General features: G+C 44.2%; 2 protein-coding genes across 6 annotated transcripts; both read right to left on the bottom strand.

The window, feature by feature from the left end:
• Positions 1-59: 59 nt before the first annotated feature.
• Positions 60-12,088, bottom strand: snpha (syntaphilin a). 2 transcript variants are annotated; one of them, XM_076991509.1, is made up of 5 exons: positions 11,945-12,088; positions 6,701-6,795; positions 6,448-6,573; positions 3,072-3,221; positions 62-2,588 (listed from the first exon to the last, which is right to left on the bottom strand). In XM_076991509.1, the coding sequence occupies exons 2-5, from the start codon at positions 6,742-6,744 to the stop codon at positions 1,301-1,303; spliced, it is 1,608 nt and encodes a 535-aa protein (XP_076847624.1). In that variant the 5' UTR covers positions 6,745-6,795; positions 11,945-12,088; the 3' UTR covers positions 62-1,300. The 2 variants fall into 2 exon arrangements, with proteins under 2 accessions (XP_076847625.1, XP_076847624.1); XM_076991510.1 differs by lacking the exon at positions 11,945-12,088 and having other exon boundaries at positions 60-2,588; positions 6,701-6,744.
• Positions 12,089-12,312: 224 nt separating this feature from the next.
• On the bottom strand, positions 12,313-19,717 carry rad21l1 (RAD21 cohesin complex component like 1). Of its 4 annotated transcripts, none has more exons than XM_076991550.1 (14): positions 19,651-19,717; positions 18,763-18,998; positions 18,531-18,660; positions 18,242-18,341; positions 18,014-18,117; positions 17,813-17,917; positions 17,383-17,484; positions 16,222-16,311; positions 15,762-15,991; positions 15,143-15,239; positions 14,728-14,873; positions 13,552-13,656; positions 13,138-13,212; positions 12,313-12,969 (listed from the first exon to the last, which is right to left on the bottom strand). In XM_076991550.1, exons 2-14 carry the CDS (start codon positions 18,910-18,912, stop codon positions 12,769-12,771), a joined length of 1,635 nt encoding a protein of 544 aa, XP_076847665.1. In that variant the 5' UTR covers positions 18,913-18,998; positions 19,651-19,717; the 3' UTR covers positions 12,313-12,768. The 4 variants fall into 4 exon arrangements, with proteins under 4 accessions (XP_076847665.1, XP_076847666.1, XP_076847663.1 ...); XM_076991551.1 differs by lacking the exon at positions 19,651-19,717 and adding an exon at positions 19,325-19,620 and having other exon boundaries at positions 17,813-17,914; XM_076991548.1 differs by lacking the exon at positions 19,651-19,717 and adding an exon at positions 19,325-19,618.
• Positions 19,718-22,202: the final 2,485 nt, after the last annotated feature.

Below are 22,202 nucleotides of genomic sequence, written 5' to 3'. Positions count from 1 at the left end.
ATATTAAGCCGAGCAGCTGTTGCTGACTTGAGTAAAAAAAAGGAAATTGTCATTTAAAGGCAAATAGTTTATTTTTAAATCACACAAAGTAATTTACAGTAAAACAGACCTACTCCAAAAACTCCTTCAAGGCCTTGCTGGCTATTGACACCATTTGTAAGACACCATTTAGTGACCGGCGTTTTTTTGTAAATGAAGCTTAATCTTGCGACATTTCGAGCTGATGTCCGTTAAAACGGAGTTAACTAGTCCGTTGTCTCATCTACTAGAATCTGATCCAACATGCACTTTAATCAGCCCACGCATGGAGCTCTTGGAGTCTGACGTCCCTGATTTAAATCCTTTTTTGGAGTGCATGGCTTCATAGTCATGTCTGATCATCTAGTCATAATGCATAATTAGATAAACATTACACCAAGCTAATCTGAACGCATGCAACATGACCCTGAATTTCAAGTAATATGCTTTGATTTAAAGTGCTAAACTGAGCATAAAATGTAAATGAGATATAAAGTGACTTAACGCCAAGCAAAACGCTGGACTATAAAACGGACTAAGCCCGTGTGCACTACACTTATGTCTTCTCTTAATCTGGACATATGACTGAGTAGTGTAGCTTCCCTGTACAGCATATGAACTGTAACACGGTCTATATTTAAGATGCACTGTGAAGCATACTGGCTAACCGACATGATCTTGAACGCAGTGTGCCTTCTATATCTACAATCAGAAATCAGCCTGAGATTGCTTTATTATAATATAAATAAATAAAATATATTGAACAAGCGCTGGGCACTCTGCAATCCTGAGACGTTCTGTAATCTTAAGACATTCCTTCAGCCAGATGCACACTACACACATTTACTCAGTCTCTTGTTTATTTTCCTTTGAGGGATAAATCTCGCTGTGGGCTTGTGATAAAACACTTGTATTAATGAGACACAGCCAGAAACTATGCGGCTAAAAACCTTTATAAAAGCCCCCCAAAATGTTAGCTGTCCACTACACACATTATTTCAGAGAAGCCTTGTTTTCGTGTTTAAGGTGGTGGGATTTGGGATTTTGTACTAAGATGAGAGGAACCAGTCGCTATGAGCAGAATAATGAGGAGGAAAAGGGAAAACCGGTCCACAATAGGAGGAAATGAATCACCACCCGGAGCGGAGCAAGCACCTCCCTCAGTGGCATGAGGCTCTGGACCGGGGCCTGTTTTGGTTTTTACTTGTGTGTCTATATATATATATAGCATTTTGGTGACTGATGTAATTAGGGGGTCTATTAACCAAGACTGGGTGGACATTTAGATTGTTGTTGCTCCTCCTGTCCCAGAGGGGGCGTCACTGCTGCCGATGCGTCTCAGGGAGTGAAGTGCTACAGCGCAGCAGCCGCGGAGCAGCGAGCCCATGTGGTACACGGGCATCCCCTCATCCTGGGACCGCCGGCACAGCCAGGCCATCGCCGGCACCACCGGCACCGCCACCGCCAGCAGGTCCACCAGGAAGTACCGGCTCCAGTGGCTCCTCTCGGTAGCTTGTTCAAGCCCCTCCTCCTCAGTGCTGGCCCCGCCCCTCCCGTCTTCTCTGTTGAGTTCCACTGCGTTCGGTCGCAGGCGTGTGAGCGGAGACGCTCTAGGACAAGGTTGCTGGATCTGCGTTGGAGTCGGCACGGAGGGCGTAGTCGTGGCGGACGACGTTATCTCCGCGAGATTCTCTTGAGGCGACGGCTCGGCGAGGTACGACGTCCGCGCGGGCGAGACGGTCACGGAAGACGGCGGAAACGTCTTCGGCTCGGTGAGGATGACGTCTGGTGCCGGCGGTGCCGAGCTGATGAAGCTCAGCTCTTCGCCTCCGCCCTCTTCTTCCGAGATCCAGGTGATGGTGGGGCTGCAGGCCTGCGATCTGAACCCGGGCCTGTCGCTCACGTCCGAAGCAGCGGGGGGCGCCGAGGTCGCGGGGGGCGGAGGAGTGGGCGGAGGAGGCGCGTCCTCTTGCGGGAGGTGCAGGAAGAGGTGATGGTGAGGCGGGTAGGCGTGGGCGGAGCAGCTGCAGCCCCCGAGCGTGCGGCCGGGTCGGCCGACGGGGAGGAGCGTCTCGCCACCGCGCAGCTTGTCGTAGGTGGAGGAGCGTGACAAGGCGGAGCAAAGTGGCGCGTGCGGAACCTGCTCGGACAGAAGGGCCGCCTCCAAAAGGAGATGACTCCGCCCCTCGCCCCTCGGCAAGGTCGTGGCCCGTCGGCCGGCGGGAGCGTGGCGATGGAAGTGCGAGCCGTCGTGCTCCGAGCCGGGCGGCGTCTCGCTCCTCATCCGGGTGAAGGTGGCGCTGCGGTTGATGCCGTGTGCCGGAGAGCAGCCGCACGACCTGGAGGCTCCCAGACGGAGGCCCAACCTGCCCCCGACCGCCCCGTCCGACTGCTCCGGGTCACGGCCGCCCGGGTTGGAGCGGACCGCGTCCACGGCCTGCTGGAGTTGCTGGATCTCCTTGCGAGCCTCTTTGAGGGCCAGCTGGGCTTCGATGCGATGGCACTCCTCCTCAACCCAGTCCTCCTGCATCCGTGTCAGCTGCACACGCAGGTCCTCTATCTCAGAGTCCCTGCAGGAGGACAGAATGGCCCACCCACACACACACACACACACACACACACACACACACACCAGCTAGGGCTTCCAACACTGGATCCCATGCAATTATTATTACACGGTAAACACTGTAAACTTTTGACCCACACGAATCACCCCAAAGTGACAACAGACGAAATCGAGTTGATCACTTATTGTTATCGCCAAAGTCGACATGGTCTAAGTTTGTGCAGGTACGCTTCCAATGACGATACTTATACAAATGCATCAGACACATAATCATACTGTATATTTAAGTGTCTGCAAACTTGCATAGTGACTGCAAACATCCCATTGTGGAGCATTACGTAATTCGTGGTGAACGTGACGAGTGCTTTTTATGCGAGCAAGCATTTTAGGCCAGGTGAATTATCCGTGATTTCATATTGCAAAACACTGCAGCAGAGCGACCCGAGGCTTGGACCCGAGGCTTGGACCCGCGGGCCGGGCCGCCCACCTGTCCTGCAGCCTCTCCACGTTCTCCTTGAGGCGTGCCCGCAGGTGACGGATACACACTTCCTTCTGCTGCAGCGGCGTGAGGTACTGCTCGGGCGCTGGCGCTCGGATCCCGTGGTTCTCGCTGCAGGCTGCATACTTCGCTCGCCGTCTGGGACGGGCCGACAAAGGGCTCAGTGTTACATTTGACATTTGGCCTGGACCAGTAAAGTATACAACGGATGAGAAGTTGTTGCAGGAAGGCGCGTTTGATAAAGGGAACGCTGTCGTGGCTTAACATGGACTAAATCCATTTGTCATAAATTAACAGGACTCGGTGTGCTCATATCTAGTGGCTTCTAGCTGCGAATCAGCAACACTTGAATTTTCGGCCAAATTATTCACCCTTACTGGTAGTGTTTTGAATAAGCAAATGATCTCTGTTTTCTCACAGAATCAGTTGTTGCTGCTGATGGTAATACAAGCCAAACTTGTGGCGTGTGGGTTTTGAGTGTGTGTGTGTGTGTGTGTGTGTGTGTGTGTGTGTCACATCATTCTGCAGCTACTGTTCCTTCCTTTAAGCGTGACAAGTTACAGTGGGCATCTCTCCTCTCAGTTAATGTGTAAGGTTGGTTTATGATCAATTGTTTTAGGTTTAAAAAAAACCTTTTTCATGATCACTTTAAAAATGTCTCACACTACAAACTGAACTATGTGTGCCAACACGTGGGTTCAGTCCAGAGGAAACCGCTTCATAGTCTCCAAATCTATTTTTGGGTCCACACGTGTTTGATACAGAATCTAGAACACGGCAGAGGACATCAGTTTTGTCATAGTTTGTGAGATCATATGTGTGTGTGTGTGTGTGTGTGTGTGTGTGTGTGTGTGTGTGCGTGTGCGTGTCTAACCGAGGTGTAGTGGGATGTGAGCGGGGCATGGTGTGTGTGTGTGTGTGTGTGTGTGTGTGTGTGTGTGTGAGTGTGTGTGTGTAACCGAGGTGTAGTGGGATGTGAGCGGGGTATGGTGTGTGTGTGTGTGTGAGTGTGTGTGTCTAACCGAGGTGTAGTGGGATGTGAGTGGGGTATGGTGTGTGTGTGTGTGTGTGTGTGTGTGTGTGTATGTGTGTGTGTGTAACCGAGGTGTAGTGGGATGTGAGCGGGGTATGGTGTGTGTGTGTGTGTGTGTGTGTGTGTGTCTAACTGAGGTGTAGTGGGATGTGAGTGGGGTATGGTGTGTGTGTGTGTGTGTGTGTATGTGTGTGTGTGTAACCGAGGTGTAGTGGGATGTGAGCGGAGTATGGTGTGTGTGTGTGTGTGTGTCTAACTGACAGAGGTGGGGACTCGAGTCACATGACTTGGACTCGAGTCAGACTCGAGTCATTAATATTAAGACTTTTGACTTGACTTGAAAAAATATTCAGAGACTTAGACTTGACTTGGACTTTTACACCAATAACTTGGGACTTGAATTGGACTTGAACCTGTTTACTTGCAAAGACTTGATTTTTTTTTTACCCCAAATCTAAATTTTAAAACGCATATTAATATTTATAAAGTGCGCCCCATTAATTTCATTTCCGTCCTTCTGACGCAGACCAGTCCTCTGCTTTTCCACACTCTGTACGTGTGTGTGTGCGCATGAGCTGCAGCACAACCAATCAAATGGGGGGTTGGCGAACGTAAATTTTTACCGGGCGGGGTGTAAAATGGACACAAATTAAGTATTATATCGCGATCGATCGATCGCCAGTGGTTGGTGCCAGAGCGAACTAGTAACTCATTGAATCATAGATGTGGATCAGAGGTAAATAAACTAGATTTTTTTCCGGCGTGAGAAATCGGATGTGTGGCGTGAGAGCGTGTGAAGACGGTCAAATGCGTGTGTCTCACGCTCAATGCGTGAGAGTTGGCAACCCTGGGTTCTGTATCTGAACTCGGGGAAGAGAGCCTCTCTCTGTCACCATCATAATATCCAGTTCTATCTCAGCATGGATTGTGTATTTGAACATCTACGTCGAGAAAAAAATATATTGACAAAAGTGGAGCGAGTTTTCAGCTATGGGGACATCATTCATCGTGCACAAATGACATACAGACTTTTGGCCAGCAAATGCAATGCAGAATAGTTTACTGAAATGTCTAAAGTTGCAGATTCCTGTTAATTGTTCAGTTCTTATATTTGTTTGTCTTGTGTCACTCACACATGTTCTCCAAGAAACCAGATAAGAGAAGAGAGGGAAAATGCTGTTATGGTTCTTTGTATTGTACTGTGAAAATATCAGCACTTTTTATTTGAACATGGAGTTCTACTTATGACTTTTTCACAGAATATTTATTTCTGGAAAATTGTAGTTTAAAGTATGAATATTTTTGCAGCTAAGTTTAACAAATTGAACTGTGCAATAAAGAGGTGTAATTTTATTTTTTTTTATACTTCGTGTTTTCAGTTGCACATGTTTTATCAAGATTTGAGGAGAATACAGATTTAAAAAAGAACGCATGTCTATTATTTACATTTAAAATTTAAAATATACCTGCAACATTAGTAAAAAAAAAAAAAAAGACTCGAAAGGACTTGAAATTCCAAGTTTCAGACTTGGGACTTGACTTGACTACTGCCTGTCTTGACTCGAGACTTGACTTGACTTGAGTGTCTTTGCTTGAGACTTGACTTGGGACTTGAGGTATAAAGACTTGGACTTACTTGAGACTTGCAAAACACTGACTTGGTCCCACCTCTGCTAACTGAGGTGTAGTGGGATGTGAGCGGGGCATGGTGTGTGTGTGTGTGTGTGTGTGTGTGTGTGTGTGTCTAACCGAGGTGTAGTGGGATGTGAGCGGGGTATGGTGTGTGTGTGTGTGAGTGTGTGTGTGTGTGTGTCTAACCGAGGTGTAGTGGGATGTGAGCGGGGTATGGTGTGTGTGTGTGTGTGTCTAACCGAGGTGTAGTGGGATGTGAGCGGGGTATGGTGTGTGTGTGTGTGTGTGTGTGTGTGTGTGTGTGTGTCTAACCGAGGTGTAGTGGGATGTGAGCGGGGTATGGTGTGTGTGTGTGTGTGTGTGTGTGTGTGTGTGTGAGTGTGTGAGTGTGAGTCTAACCGAGGTGTAGTGGGATGTGAGCGGGGTATGGTGTGTGTGTGTGTGTGTGTGTGTGTGCGTGTCTAACCGAGGTGTAGTGGGATGTGAGCGGGGTATGGTGTGTGTGTGTGTGTGTGTGTGTGTGTGTGTGTGTGTGCGTGTCTAACCGAGGTGTAGTGGGATGTGAGCGGGGTATGGTGTGTGTGTGTGTGTGTGTGTGCGTGTCTAACCGAGGTGTAGTGGGATGTGAGCGGGGTATGGTGTGTGTGTGTGTGTGTGTGTGTGTGTGTGTGTGTGTGTGTGTGTGTGTGCGTGTCTAACCGAGGTGTAGTGGGATGTGAGCGGGGTATGGTATTGCTTTCTGAGCCCTTGCAGGATGTTGAGTAACTGCTACTGATGGAGGAGTCACCGTGAGAATGCCGAGAGCTGACTGTGCTGGTGGGTCGTCTAAAAAACACACACAATGACAGCATAAACTGCGAGGAATAATACTTGTCATGGAGCAATATTAGTTCATTTTTTATAAAACGTGAATTCAGGTGACCGACATGAAGTATTTTTAGAGCGTCAGTACCTGCGTTGTCCAGCAGAGGGCCTTCTGTTTGATGAGACCGACATGGGTAAGCGTGACTCGCTCTGCCTCCAGCAGATTCCTCAGCACACAGTGTTCTGAGACACACACACACACACACACACACGTATTATAATGCGTTATTGAAATTCTGATTAAATTGGGTGTAGCGACACCACCTGGTTTAGCACTGAAATGTGATCCTCGCTCTTCAGGGGATATTCTGAGTTCTGGTCTCCCCAGGATAAAGTAACTCAAATATTTGTCAGTAGTTATTTTATGTAAAAAACATGAATTAAAAAAACTCTAATTAATCCATAACAAACTACATATCACTCAAGATTTGACAAGACAGGGTGAAACGACAAATGATCTAATAGCATATAAATGTAAATAAATATGTGACTGGACAAACATTCTGTGACCCAACACAGGCTGAAGAACTGCTTTCCTGTCACCTTTATAACAGGCACGGTTGCCTAGTGACCACACTTTATGACTGGTCTGATAGCAAAACTGAGACAGGAAGAACAAACTTAATCTTACATAACAAGGACGACGACCCGGTAAAAATAAAACCTTAGCACAATGAAAAGAACAGAACTCCTTCACTCAAACACCCACACACCAGGCTGAGTCTCTCAGGAAACCTGCTATTCTGACAAACCGAGACAGACCGTCAATCCATTGGCTGGGGTGTCACAGCATGGCTCACATTCAGATATGGTAATCGGTGATAAGCAGGACAAGTGTTGATTGTATGAGAGTGCTAAAGGTTAGCGTAGGTTTGGACACTGTGCTCAGAAATGTACATATCCTGTACAGTGGTTTCTTTGTGACAGACAAATATGCTCTAAATAAATATATGCTCTAAACTATCATCATCCAAACATCAATATTTGAGCCAAGATTGAGACAAACAGATGAAAAACATTAATCTTGTCTCTTGTTGAAAACGACTAGCTTTTGCTTGCTCTTCTAACTGCAGAAATGATGTTTTGATGGTAATAAACTGGTACAGTATCAGTGTGTTGTTATTACGGGCAACGGATCTTTTAGCAACACTCCCCATATGGCTGTGCACTGTTAGTGACAGTGCTAAGACAGGACACACCACTGTGCTCTGTTAATGACAGCACAGAGAGAGGACACATTGCTGTGCTTTGTTAATGACATCACTAACAGGACACACCACTGTGCTTTGTTAATGACATCACTAAGAGGACACACCGCTGTGCTCTGTTAATGACAGTACAGAGAGAAGACACACCACTGTGCTCTGTTAATGACAGCACTAAGAGGACACACCACTGTGCTCTGTTAATGACAGCACTAAGAGAGGACACACCACTGTACTCTGTTAATGACATCACTAAGAGGACACACCACTGTGCTCTGTTAATGACATCACTAAGAGGACACACCACTGTGCTCTGTTAATGACATCACTAAGAGGACACACCACTGTGCTCTGTTAATGACAGCACTAAGAGAGGACACACCACTGTGCTCTGTTAATGACAGTACAGAGAGAGGACACACCACTGTGCTCTGTTAATGACAGTACAGAGAGAGGACACACCACTGTGCTCTGTTAATGACATCACTAAAAGGACACACCACTGTGCTCTGTTAATGACATCACTAAAAGGACACACCACTGTGCTCTGTTAATGACAGTACATAGAGAGGACACATTGCTGTGCTTTGTTATTGACATCACTAACAGGACACACCACTGTGCTCTGTTAATGACACCACTAAGAGGACACACCACTGTGCTCTGTTATTGACATCACTAAGAGGACACACCACTGTGCTCTGTTATTGACAGCACAGAGAGAAGACACACCACAGTGCTCTGTTAATGACATCACTAAGAGGACACACCACTGTGCTCTGTTAATGACATCACTAAGCGGACACAACACTGTGCTCTGTTATTGACAGCACAGAGAGAAGACACACCACAGTGCTCTGTTAATGACATCACTAAGAGGACACACCACTGTGCTCTGTTAATGACAGTACAGAGAGAGGACACACCACTGTGCTCTGTTAATGACATCACTAAAAGGACACACCACTGTGCTCTGTTAATGACAGCACTAATAGGACACACCACTGTGCTCTGTTAATGACAGCACTAAGAGGACACACCACTGTGCTCTGTTAATGACATCACTAAGAGGACACACCACTGTGCTCTGTTAATGACAGCACTAAGAGGACACACCACTGTGCTCTGTTATTGACAGCACAGAGAAGACACAACACTGTGCTCTGTTAATGACAGCACTAAGAGAGGACACACCACTGTGCTCTGTTAATGACATCACTAAGAGGACACACCACTGTGCTCTGTTATTGACAGCACAGAGAAGACACAACACTGTGCTCTGTTAATGACAGCACTAAGAGAGGACACACCACTGTGCTCTGTTAATGACATCACTAAGAGGACACACCACTGTTCTCTGTTATTGACAGCACAGAGAGAAGACACACCACAGTGCTCTGTTAATGACAGCACTAAGAGAGGACACACCACTGTGCTCTGTTAATGACATCACTAAGAGGACACACCACTGTGCTCTGTTAATGACATCACTAAGAGGACACACCACTGTGCTCTGTTAATGACATCACTAAGAGGACACACCACTGTGCTCTGTTAATGACATCACTAAGAGGACACACCACTGTTCTCTGTTATTGACAGCACAGAGAGAAGACACACCACTGTGCTCTGTTAATGACATCACTAAGAGGACACACCACTGTGCTCTGTTAATGACAACACTAAGAGAGGACACACCACTGCTCTGTTAATGACAGCACAGAGAAAGGACACACCACTGTGCTCTGTTATTGACAGCACAGAGAAGACACACCACTGTGCTCTGTTATTGACATCACTAAGAGGACACACTACTGTGCTCTGTTAATGACAGCACAGAGAGAGGACACACCACTGTGCTCTGTTAATGACAGCACAGAGAGAGGACACACCACTGTGCTCTGTTAATGACAGCACAGAGAGAAGACACACCACTGTGCTCTGTTAATGACAGTACAGAGAGAGGACACACCACAGTGCTCTGTTAATGACAGTACAGAGAGAAGACACACCACTGTGCTCTGTTAATGACAGCACTAATAGGACACACCACTGTGCTCTGTTAATGACAGCACAGAGAGAGGACACACCGCTGTGCTCTGTTAATGACAGTACAGAGAGAGGACACACCACTGTGCTCTGTTAATGACATCACTAAAAGGACACACCACTGTGCTCTGTTAATGACAGTACAGAGAGAGATTACACATTGCTGTGCTTTGTTATTGACATCACTAACAGGACACACCACTGTGCTCTGTTAATGACATCACTAAGAGGACACACCACTGTGCTCTGTTAATGACATCACTAAGAGGACACACCACTGTGCTCTGTTAATGACAACACTAAGAGAGGACACACCACTGTGCTCTGTTAATGACAGCACAGAGAAAGGATACACCACTGTGCTCTGTTATTGACAGCACAGAGAAGACACACCACTGTGCTCTGTTATTGACATCACTAAGAGGACACACTACTGTGCTCTGTTAATGACAGCACAGAGAGAGGACACACCACTGTGCTCTGTTAATGACAGCACAGAGAGAGGACACACCACTGTGCTCTGTTAATGACAGCACAGAGAGAAGACACACCACTGTGCTCTGTTAATGACAGTACAGAGAGAGGACACACCACAGTGCTCTGTTAATGACAGCACAGAGAGAGGACACACCACTGTGCTCTGTTAATGACAGTACAGAGAGAGGACACACCACTGTGCTTTGTTAATGACAGTACAGAGAGAGGACACACCACTGTGCTCTGTTAATGACAGCACAGAGAGAGGACACACCACTGTGCTCTGTTAATGACAGTACAGAGAGAGGACACACCACTGTGCTCTGTTAATGACATCACTAAAAGGACACACCACTGTGCTCTGTTAATGACAGTACAGAGAGAGATTACACATTGCTGTGCTTTGTTATTGACATCACTAACAGGACACACCACTGTGCTCTGTTAATGACATCACTAAGAGGACACACCACTGTGCTCTGTTAATGACATCACTAAGAGGACACACCACTGTGCTCTGTTAATGACAACACTAAGAGAGGACACACCACTGTGCTCTGTTAATGACAGCACAGAGAAAGGACACACCACTGTGCTCTGTTATTGACAGCACAGAGAAGACACACCACTGTGCTCTGTTATTGACAGCACAGAGAAGACACACCACTGTGCTCTGTTAATGACAGCACAGAGAGAGGACACGTCACTGTGCTCTGTTAATGACAGCACAGAGAGAGGGCACACTACTGTTGATGTAGATTAACATGGTTCCAGGTGATATTAAATGAGATAGAGATGACATCAGTAAATCTGAAGCTCAGAGAACGTGATGAATGAGAAGGTCAGTCCTGCTCACGTGTTCCTAGGGGATGTGGCTGATTATAGACTTAATTATTGTCATACTTTGTTTTCCAGACGTCCTTAGGTCTGGTTTGCTTGGGTTAAATAGGTTAGCCTATTTGGGTTAAATTCATGCATAGCAATTTAATGGATGCCATTGAAACCTAAAACAAACAGAATGTCAACTAAGGTGAAGGGTTGTAAACAGAAACATGATTGTGGGAACTAAATTTAAGTGTTTTTACTGGTATTGAACTACGACGCCACAACTTCGCTGCGGGAAAACCTGTAGTAGCTTAAACACTGCGTTACACTTCACATAACCAAGACTGAACGCATGACATAGCGATTATTAAATATATAGTTGGCCTTTTTCTCTTTGTCCAGTCTAACGTGAAGCGGAATTCATTATGAATTGAGCAAGTTACATATTTGACCAGCTTTAAAAGGATTCTTTTATCAATTTTACGCGTTTCAAGGTTATAAGTTCTGATTCCTGGACCGCGTCGTTGCATGATTCATATTGAAATGCAGATTCCTGTTGTATGTACAGGCTGTAGTCACACAAGCCAAGACTGTCGCCTTTTGCGGAACATTGCGCACATTAATAACAACTATTAGTCGTTAGTCTGAATTTTATTTATTTGGCAATGGCCTATAGAGGCACTCATTGAGATGATCTTATTATGTTCATATGTCCATAAGTTACAGTAACAAATTGACACGAACAATAAATAAATAACAAACATCCTAGAGCTTACAGTTTCCGCCTTCTCCACGACGCACGGTTTGTCCTCCATCACAGACTACTGAAGTTTACATTGTGCTTTTGGTTGGACCTGTGGACGGAGCATCGACGCGACTGCTCGGTGGAGACGGGTGGATGCTGACGCGAGCGTGCGCATGCGCAGAAGCAACAAGAGGAGCAGTTTGATGCAGGCGCGCGATGCTGCGACTCTTAAAGAGACCGCGGCTGCCAAAATACAGACAACCGCAGTGCAGAACCCCACACACAATCGGGCGGACTTTAAAACACAAACGTCATGTCATAAAACTGAAATGTTTTTAGAGACAATGTATATACTTTTCAGAAAAAACTGAACAGCACACAACAAAATGTTATGAAGGATCTTTAATTTTATTTTTGTGCACAAAATTTTATGTGCAAGAACAAAACTTTTTTAAGGAAATGTACACAAAGTTCATTAGGTGCTTTTCTGCAAACATACAACACACAAACAGTTGCTGTCTGGTTGTTTAAGTAATGCAAATCTATTAAATAAGATGCAGAAATCCTGCTCTTTAGAGCTACGGTTTAGATGAACCCATTTTGTGACAGTGCAAGTTCTAGTTCATTATGTCCTCTGAGTCTCAGCATTGGCCTAGTTGCATGAATCATCACAGCTCAGAATTGACCAAAAGGTAGGACAGCATACAGTCTATAAGGGTGACAACCAGGCCTCAAAAACGATAACAAACTGTACTTATGTTGATCATTAATGCAGGTCTCCCAACATTCAGTGCTTAAGTGCTTTGATAGGTCTATACCACAGAAGCCAGGACTGAAGTGATGTTAAAGCTTGACTCAAATGTTACTAGGTTTGTGGAAACGAGGCCCGGGTGTTGCGATGATGTCGCTGTAGGGGTCGCTCTGGTGGAGGTCGAGGGCCTGTTGTTTCTTTAGGAGCAACAGAGCAAAAAACATGGCTGCCACCTCACAGCGGCTGCTCCTGGCAGTCAGAGAGCGCAGACTGAAGGTGGCGCTGGGGTTGCTGTGATGCTGCTCCTACCACAAACATATCATTAGTGCATCGCACGCACAAGTGTGAACGCTCACTCACTCGCACACACGGTTTGAATTCACAAGGCCGCTCAACAGCCCTCATCAGCCCAGGGCTGCGGGCCTGATCTGCATCAGTGGAAGGTCAGTGAGTCCAGCCACCGTGTGTCTTACTTTCAGGGCCTGAAGCAGCTTCTGAGCCCGATTGGTCATTTTTTTCTCCTCGATGTTCTGGCTGTCCAGTGAAGACTGCAGGGAACAGAAGGGATATAATGGTTTCATAATGAACAGGATGGTGTGTGATATAAAGTGTGTGTGTGTGTGTGTGTGACTGAGAATGGATGAAAGAAGTACAGACAGAAGCAGAGCAGAAATAAAGAGGCACATCAAGAGAGAGGCAAGAACAATCATCTATCATCTATCTATTATATCTATTTATCTATCTATCTATTATATCTATTTATCTATCTATCATTTTTAACATCTATGGGCAGACATATTCTTCTTCTTTATTAAGTTCATTCACAGTTATTAACCCTCCGACTTATTCCAGGCTGAGAAAGCAAGCGTGTGTATGTTTAGCACTACCTGTGCCTGGGTTTGTGTCAGCAGGATTCCCCCATCCACTCCAGATGGATGTACCAGCATGGAGTCCTCAGAGAGCGGACATGTTAGCTCCAACCTGCTCTCCTCCTGAGAGAGGGAGAGGAACAACGTGAGACGTTAAAAATAGGGTGGCAGAAAAAGAACGAGGAAGGAGTGGGAGGATAAGAGACAGCGTGAAGGGGAGGAGGAGGAGGAGAGCACAGAGAACAAAACACAAGCAATAGCATGAAGAACGCAGGTGAGGAGTGGGGGCATGATTACATACGTACATCTGACTAAATATACACATCATTTCAAATAGATGCTGATGAACAGGCATGAACTCCAAGCAGAAATCATTTCAAATACATATTAGTGTCCTTGAAACTGCACACAACAAACACATACAAGCCACTCCACACCAGCTACATTAGAAGCACGCACCTTATAGGTAGAGCCTGACTACAAGTCAGAACTCCATCTTACATCTACAGTACTCAGTACAAGTCAGAACTCCATCTTACATCTACAGTACTCAGTACAAGTCAGAACTCCATCTTACATCTACAGTACTCAGTACAAGTCAGAACTCCATCTTACATCTACAGTACTCAGTACAAGTCAGAACTCCAACTTACATCTACAGTACTCAGTACAAGTCAGAACTCCATCTTACATCTACAGTACTCAGTACAAGTCAGAACTCCATCTTACATCTACAGTACTCAGTACAAGTCAGTACTCCATCTTACATCTACAGTACTCAGTACAAGTCAGAACTCCATCTTACATCTACAGTACTCAGTACAAGTCAGAACTCCAACTTCTATTATAGACAAATCATCAGTCATCTTCTGCCCCATTCATCACTGGTCAATTTCTGACCAATGTGTGTATTATTTTTATTGGCAAGCCATTGTCCACACAGAACTACTGATGTTGTAGGTATTGGGAGTATATTATCAGCAGCGCTGCAGGTGTGGCACTTCACCATACTAACGTCCTGCTGGGTCAAGACTGGTGCGTCTCGGTGGTCTAACCGTTACAGACGCTGACCACCGATGAAGGGCCAGAGGACAGAAAACAAAATGTGCCTGGCCAAAGATGGAGAGCAGACTTGTGCTCGTGGTGTGCACACGTGGTGCTTCTAATGACCTGCTGTGCGTGTGCCATCCTTACATGGACAGTGTCCCAGCACCACGAAGGCCCCGTACGGCTGGAGCAGGGCTGTGGCCTGCCGTCTCCCTCCAGGCTCCTGTGGGCATCGACGTGCTCCTCCAATAAACTCAGCTCGTCCATCACCGGCGCCCCGCTGCTCTCGCTGTCTACACACGCGTGCGGATCAGCACATGTATCAGGGTTACAGTATGTTCCTGGCCCTGGGTAGGTGTGTCAGTGTGAGTAATGTGACTGTGTGTGTGTGTGTGTGTGTGTGTGTGTGTGTGTGTGTGTGTGTGTGAGTGTGTGTGTGTGAGTGTGCGAGTGTGACTGTGTGTGTGTGTGTGTGTGTGTGTGTGTGTGTGTGTGTGTGAGTGTGTGTGTGTGTGTGTGTGTGAGTGTGTGTGTGTATGTGTGTGTGTGTATGTGTGTGTACCCTCTCTCTCCAGCTCCCTAATCCCTTCCACGTCACTCTCCTCTCCTGCATGGACGGACGGCCCCCATCTCCCGGGAAACGCGTCTCTAGGGAACAGCTGGGAGAAAGAGGACAGGGCAGTTGACCAGGCTGGGCTGCTTTATTACCACACTGACAGAGAAGTTTCAGAGAACATGCTACATGTAGAACAATGACACCTCACAACATGTTTATATACATCGAGGCCCAATATACACGAGCTTTGGGGGGGGGGGACACACGTACGTAAATATTAATTCAAACATCTTTTCAGACTTTTGTACAAATTGTTTAGCAAAATGTGTTTAACAAGCATTCTTGCATACAGGTGTATGGAATGTATTTCACCACAGCTGACCGAGTTCAGACCCTGAGCTGGTAATTGTGCAGTAGTTAACAATTGTGGAGGACAGAGACGAAAGATGTTTTCAGCTAATGTATAGAATCAGCTCTGGGTGTCTTCTGAGAGTGACTGGTACTCCTGCATGATACAGCAAACGCACTGGTTTTACACCGTTTGCTCTGTGTCCACCCCTTTAAATACCGGAAAGAGACCTATAGTTCAAACTACAGTTTGTGTATGAGGACACACGTTTGTTACCTGCTGCAAGTCACTGTGTATGACTGGGACACAGAAATGTGAATAAAGATAATCCACTCCACCAGTTTCCTTCCACTCCAAAAGCTGGTGTGTGGGCGGAGCTATGTCTAGTGAGGTCAGAAGGTCAGAGCAGTCATTCAGCTGTGCTCTGATGGTTTCGTTTGAAAGTTCCTTATACTGATCAACCACCAGTTTCCTCTTCCTATTGCCTCTTCTCCTGTCTGAAGAGGCTGAAAAATAAGAAAGAACTGCTAGCTAAAGCACGGTGCTTATAATATTCTATAAAGTAAAATTCTATTCACTGTCAGGCAAAATACATCAAAATGCTTGTGATAAACCTCACATTCTATGTTGATAGAAATGCATAATCTGACTTAGAAGGCTCTTAGTTAGCAACAGTGTTAAAGAAAAGCTGCGTCCCTGACCTTAATGACCTTAATCTCTTTGTGTAGACACTCACGTGTGGCAACCACCGGTTCGAGAGCGAAACCTTTCACTGCATCGTCTAGCAGTGTGGTCTCATTCAGGGATGGGCTGTCTGGCGAGGCCTCTGAAGTGGAGGTAAGGGCAGACTTGGAAGTTGGAACAGTAAAACCAGACTACTATATGAGCTAACTGCAACGACCGCCATTCCTAGACAACCTCTGAACAACTTCTGTGCCTTATTGACCCAAAATATAACTTGGTTCCAAGAGGTCTGCTATCTTTCATGTTATTTGTTGCAGAAAGTGGCAAAATATTTGTCCACTCTGTACTGAAATATTTTGCAGCAGCCGATAAATAAATGTTTTAAATGAAGTTACAGGTACTTGAATCTCATTTATGCATATTTCAGCAATAATATAATAATAATAAAAATATAAGAAATAATGATAATTATAAAGTAGGCTTTTCCTCCATCCCACTGGAGTGGACTGCAGAATTTAAGAAATTGTTGATACTTTAAAATGTTGTTAAAAACATAAATTATGCTGGCAACACCACTAGCTGGTTGGGTTGATAACAGAGGTTCCTGTTATTTTTTTCTTACTGGGCAATGTGAAGAATGTTAGACTAATAATTATTTCAGTAATCATTAATTAATGTCATCACAATCATGAGGAATGTCCCACATTACAACTCAGCAAGATAGAAATAAATTATCCCCAACAAACCCATTAATGTTAGTAAAAATATCAAGTCTTGAATGTAATTTATGGGATAAATGTTTTTAATTGGAGAACAGCAATCACTATTCATGTTTTTTGTTTGAGACTTCACTGCTAACCTGTTGTGTCTACCATTAATTTAGCTCTATAATGGCTTGCTAGCTACTGCACAGATTCCACATGCATGTGGGTTACAACAGTAGGACTCTGTCAGTCAGTCAGTGAAAATACCTACTCCTGATAGGTAGCAAAAATAAAATCAGGATTTCAGATAAACATTTTATAAACTTGGGCTATATGACCCGTATCTACATATTTCTATGAAGTTGTTATTCAGCCATTTAATAGTTAGTTACTACAAAAGACTGCCTTATTTACAAATAATAGGACATTCCTGAACAACACTGTGTTCACTTACCTTACATTGGTGCACAGATATTACAGGAAAGTCCAGTCCAAAGACCCATAATTACCTGGTGCGTTTACAGCAGTCGGTGGGGGAGTCGCGGGAAACTCAAGTGAATGACCAGAGGAGTCATTCAGCAGATCATTCTCACTAGCATTTATTATCAAATCTGGACACAGAAAAACATCAAACAGTTAACAATTTTCTCTAAAAGTGTAGAAGCTGAGATTTATGTTAAGAGAAGTTGACACAGCTAATCAAATGTTACATTTGTGCTAGGTTTTATGTTATTCTAATGTTAAATGATGGATCAAAGCAGAGAATCCATTTCAGATATATTCATCATTATAGTGAAATAGAAATTTTAGAAAAACAATTAATATGGTGTAACTCAATTTTGCTTACAAAGTAGAGTACATTGTCTACTTGGATTTTGTCTTTTATAAATCAGTTTTATGTTTGTTTGCAACAGATTCCTAAATAGAGGGAATCAGTACCAACAACATCAAAAGCCATGCCCTCGTCACCGAACCCATCACCATTTGTAGCCAGACTGTGAAAACTCAGGTCAAACTGTCCCTGATGAGATAGGGAGTCATCTACTGCAAGACAGAATATAACTGTGTCATGTAGGGTGCCCCAGTTTATATGGTTATGGAACTTGGAATTAGATCTGGGTGCTGTTAATATACTCTTACCCATGTCATTTATGGTGAGAAAGCTGTTTCCCAGGTTCTCTTTAAGAGTGATTTCATTGGCGTGACATTGGTTCAGTGAGAAGTGGTCTACCACATCAATGGTACTATAAGAGAGACATAACCCCCAACAGAAACTCATATGCTACAGCACAGAGCAAAATGGTGGAAAGTCAGTCAGAATTTTGAGGAAAAAGCTCTCAATCTCTGAAAGTGGCAAAAATTCTATACTTGAGATCAGGCAGCAGAGAATTAAAGTCGCTGAAGTCTTCTGGCAATGTGATGGCCTTTAACATTGCCTCCATTCCTTCCTCTGGCAGATCTGTCTGTCCTGTTATTATGGAGCAAGCATTACCATTCTTAAAAGGATTACTACATTGCCCACTGTTCACCACATTAAGTGCTGATTTCCTGTTGTAGACATCATGGCACAATAGCCACTTGCAACAAATGTGATGAAAATGAAAAGTAATGGGGTATGTTGTAGGACACAGAAGCAAAATATGGGAGTTGTGGTAACCTGGACGAAAAGCCACTTTGATTTTAGCCACGGCATCAGTGCAGTCTGCAAGGAGATACTTGGCTTTCCTTGAATAGATCCGTGCAACACCCAAAAGCAGGTGACCTGAAGTTCGCAGACCAATCATTATCTGGCAAAACATTCACATAAAATGAGTTTGTGCATTTCTGACCTGTAGGCTACCGTAGCGCCTACTAACTTAAATAGGCAACGACAGTAACTTATTAAGCACCTGAGGGGAAATAATATCTTCGATAGTTGTCTCTAAATTACACTCAAATACATGAGCTTTCGTTATCTTTTTTTCCCAGTGGGCTGCAAGCCAGATCTTGGCAAGGGACCCTCGTTTGTACGTGAAGAGTTCCGTGAAGAAAACCATCATGAGAGGAAAGATTTTCTCAAACAGAGGCTCTTCGTGGTTCGTTTGTAGGTCCGGAAAAGTTGATGCAAACTCACGTAGTGACGTTTCTAATTTGAACACAGAAGGTAGACTGACTTAACGCGACACCTTTCTTCAGAAACGTTGTATTTTCCATGCTTAATAATTCTTACTCTTTAGACACAGCTATCATGTTGAAAGTCACATTCCGCCTACTCGTATCTCTACACACTTGCTACCCAGCGACGTAAACTTTGAAACATTCGCCTGGAAACGCAGTTAGCTAGATAGCTAATGAAGTATGTTGCCGGCTAGACGCGTTACGCGAATTAATTGGATTGTAAAGGTGTCCTCGGATATTATTAACCATATAGAGCCACACTAATTGTTCCCGTTTGTTCGCTGTGCACCTTACATTTTAGCCTCCCTGGTCTCAAACGTGATGAGAAATCTGACGATAAACCTGAAGACCAAAAGTGGCTCGCGCCTCCCGCCACTTTGATCGTCAGTCTCCTGTTAGCTAGTTAGCTAGCCAGATTAGCAGCGGTGTTTATTTAGCACACAATGCCTACTTAATTTTATCTTTCAAGTGGAGGCGAATTTATTTTTCAATATGATTATATAACAGATATAGATCGTGATATAACTGGCATAACGTTAAGATAAATAATTTTTTAAAATGGTATGTCGTTAAAAAGTGCAAAATATATAGTTTCACTTGTTTGTTAGCATTTTACATACACTATATATATACGCTGCTGTCTGACGGTATAGTATAACACTGCCATCTTCTGGTGAAACATAAAATAGCTTTTTTAAGTCTTCTGTCATCTTCTGGTGAAATATAAAATGCTGTGGTCAGCATTTGAACTCCGGGCTGCACTTTGGACACCCCTACCCCTACATATTACCAAGGATCAGTGTTGCATAAAGTATTAGAGACCCATACTTGAGTAAAACTGCAAGTACTCTCTCAAAAAATTGACTTGAGTAGAAGTTGAAGTGTTCTTTAAAAACTTTACCTAAGTAGAAGTACAGAAGTATTCAGAATGTTTTGTACTTGTGTATTGCAAGTAGTTTATTCTAAAATGTATTACTCAAGTACTGAAAGTAAAAAGTACAAGTATTGTGTTTTGAATTAATTAAACAAAGCCGTCAAAGTTTGATTATCAATTGTTTTTATATATCACTTACAAATCAAATATGTCAAAGACCACAAATACAAGTGTCCTGTATGTAAAAACAAGTAGCAACTTAAAAAATTGGGCTTAACACTTCGTACACAAAAAACAGCCTATGTCCCGCTACGTCGTAGGTTTGACGCAGAAGTACAAGTTCGCCTTAATTTAGCTGAGAAAATGAGGTGTATTTTGGATGTAAAATCCGTCCGTCGGATTCTAAGGGTGAGCCTACTGCCCTGCGTTTACCCTCAATAAATGCCCTTACCCTATAAAAACACTACACTATAAAAATGGGCACATGATTACTCAGCATGAAAAGAGACACGGCTTACTGTTGCTAAAAACACAACTCAGCGTGACGTCGCCTTTATGATTGCCAGCTAATGTTAAGTGAATACTGCAGCACGTCATGAACATAATTAGGTTAGTTAGCTAAGATATCTAACCTAACTAGCACTTACTGACAGCTCAAGCTGGTGTCTTCTGTGCATTATATTTATAACTTACATTGATGTGTTTCTTCAAGTTCAAAGGTGAATTTTGGAAGGCCAATATTTCACCCTCTTTAGGGAGGCAGAGATGGCACTTCATCCTATAGGAATTTACTTTCACTCCAGCAAACGCAAACACTGTCTCTAGGTAGGGCCAGGATGGTCTCCTTCCTCACCGCCACGACCACTCAATGTTGAAGGTGTGGAAGGTGCCAATATATGTACATTAAAACGTCAACAAGCTTATTATGCAGCACTTATGCTGCTCTTCTGCTGTTACCAAACATGGTACCATCTCTTTTAATTAGATAAAGAGCGAATTATGTCAAATAATTTTGAGTATATGTGTATTTGTATAAATATGTAAATTAAGCTGAAGGTGCTGAAGGTGAAAATGGACCTTCAAAGTTCTGTACAAGTGCATGAATTCCACGTTGTAACTTCGCACGCACAAAAATCGACGCATGGGCGGAGCCACCGCGATTGCGACATTTTCGTCGCGCGGACCCTTGCGGCAGTCACAACGTGTCATTACGAAGCTCAAGTGTTGAGTGAAGGCAACAGCAGAGTAAAGGAGACGCGACCGGAGCATGCGCAGTTCTCTCATAAGACCCGGTGACAGCGCCAGTGCCAATTATGTTTATAATTGTAACGAGTAACTATACAGCACGTAAAAATGTATCAGAGTAAAAGTATTAAACTGATGGAAAATATGTACTGAAGTAAAAGTGGAAGTAGGAGAAAAAAAATAATACTCCAGTAAAGTACAGATACAGCATTTTAGTACTTAAGTACAGTAGTGAAGTAGTTCTACTTCATTACTATACAACTGCCAAGGATAGGTCAGAATCCAAGATACCTTTGAAAGAGACTACAGGAATCACTGCTATTACCTAGTCCTGCAAATAACTATAGGGTCACACTTAAACAACAGGAATTAAAAGTCTACATTTGAAGACCACAAGAGGACTCTGTGGACCGATCAGCTAGCGGAAGATAGTTCCGCCATCTCAGAGCTATGACAGCGAATAGTCTTTAGCTAGAGCTTAGCCAGCTAGCAAGACAATTTTCTTCACAGTGGTGCAGATTGAGAGCAAGCGATAGTTATTTAGCTAGCTAATATAGTTGAAAAGAAACTAATGTAGTATAATGTAAGACGTTGCTTACTGTGAACCAGGAAGCAGAGACAACAACATCGAACTGAAATTTCAGACACTGGCCTAACTTCCAATAACTTCCGCAGTCAATTACTGTGTACCCTATTAAATATGTATCTGTGGCAGTGTGAACAGGAAAACACAGTTTAGTTCTGATTTGGAACACTTCTTTTGTACATTCAGGTTAATTTAGGAGTGTCATCTGTTCAGACTAATTTTGGATATAAATCAAAAACATATTTTGAACAGCCTAACTGTCACGGTCACAGCTCCGGACCCTTCCCTGTGGGCGTGCCGTTACATTGTCTGCGTGCTGTTATGTCCATATTGGTGCTTCCGTGGGTGTGGGTTGTCTGTGAGCGTGTTCGTAGTCGCACCTGTGCCTTGTCTCGAGATCACCAGGGTTTGTGTTAATCACCTATTTAATGTGCGTTCGCGCAGTGTCTTGTGCTCGTCTTTGTCTA

The sequence above is a fragment of the Brachyhypopomus gauderio genome, unplaced genomic scaffold (genome assembly GCF_052324685.1).
Source record: "Brachyhypopomus gauderio isolate BG-103 unplaced genomic scaffold, BGAUD_0.2 sc83, whole genome shotgun sequence".
Taxonomy (NCBI): domain Eukaryota; kingdom Metazoa; phylum Chordata; class Actinopteri; order Gymnotiformes; family Hypopomidae; genus Brachyhypopomus; species Brachyhypopomus gauderio.
This window is presented reverse-complemented; position numbering and strand designations above follow the sequence as displayed.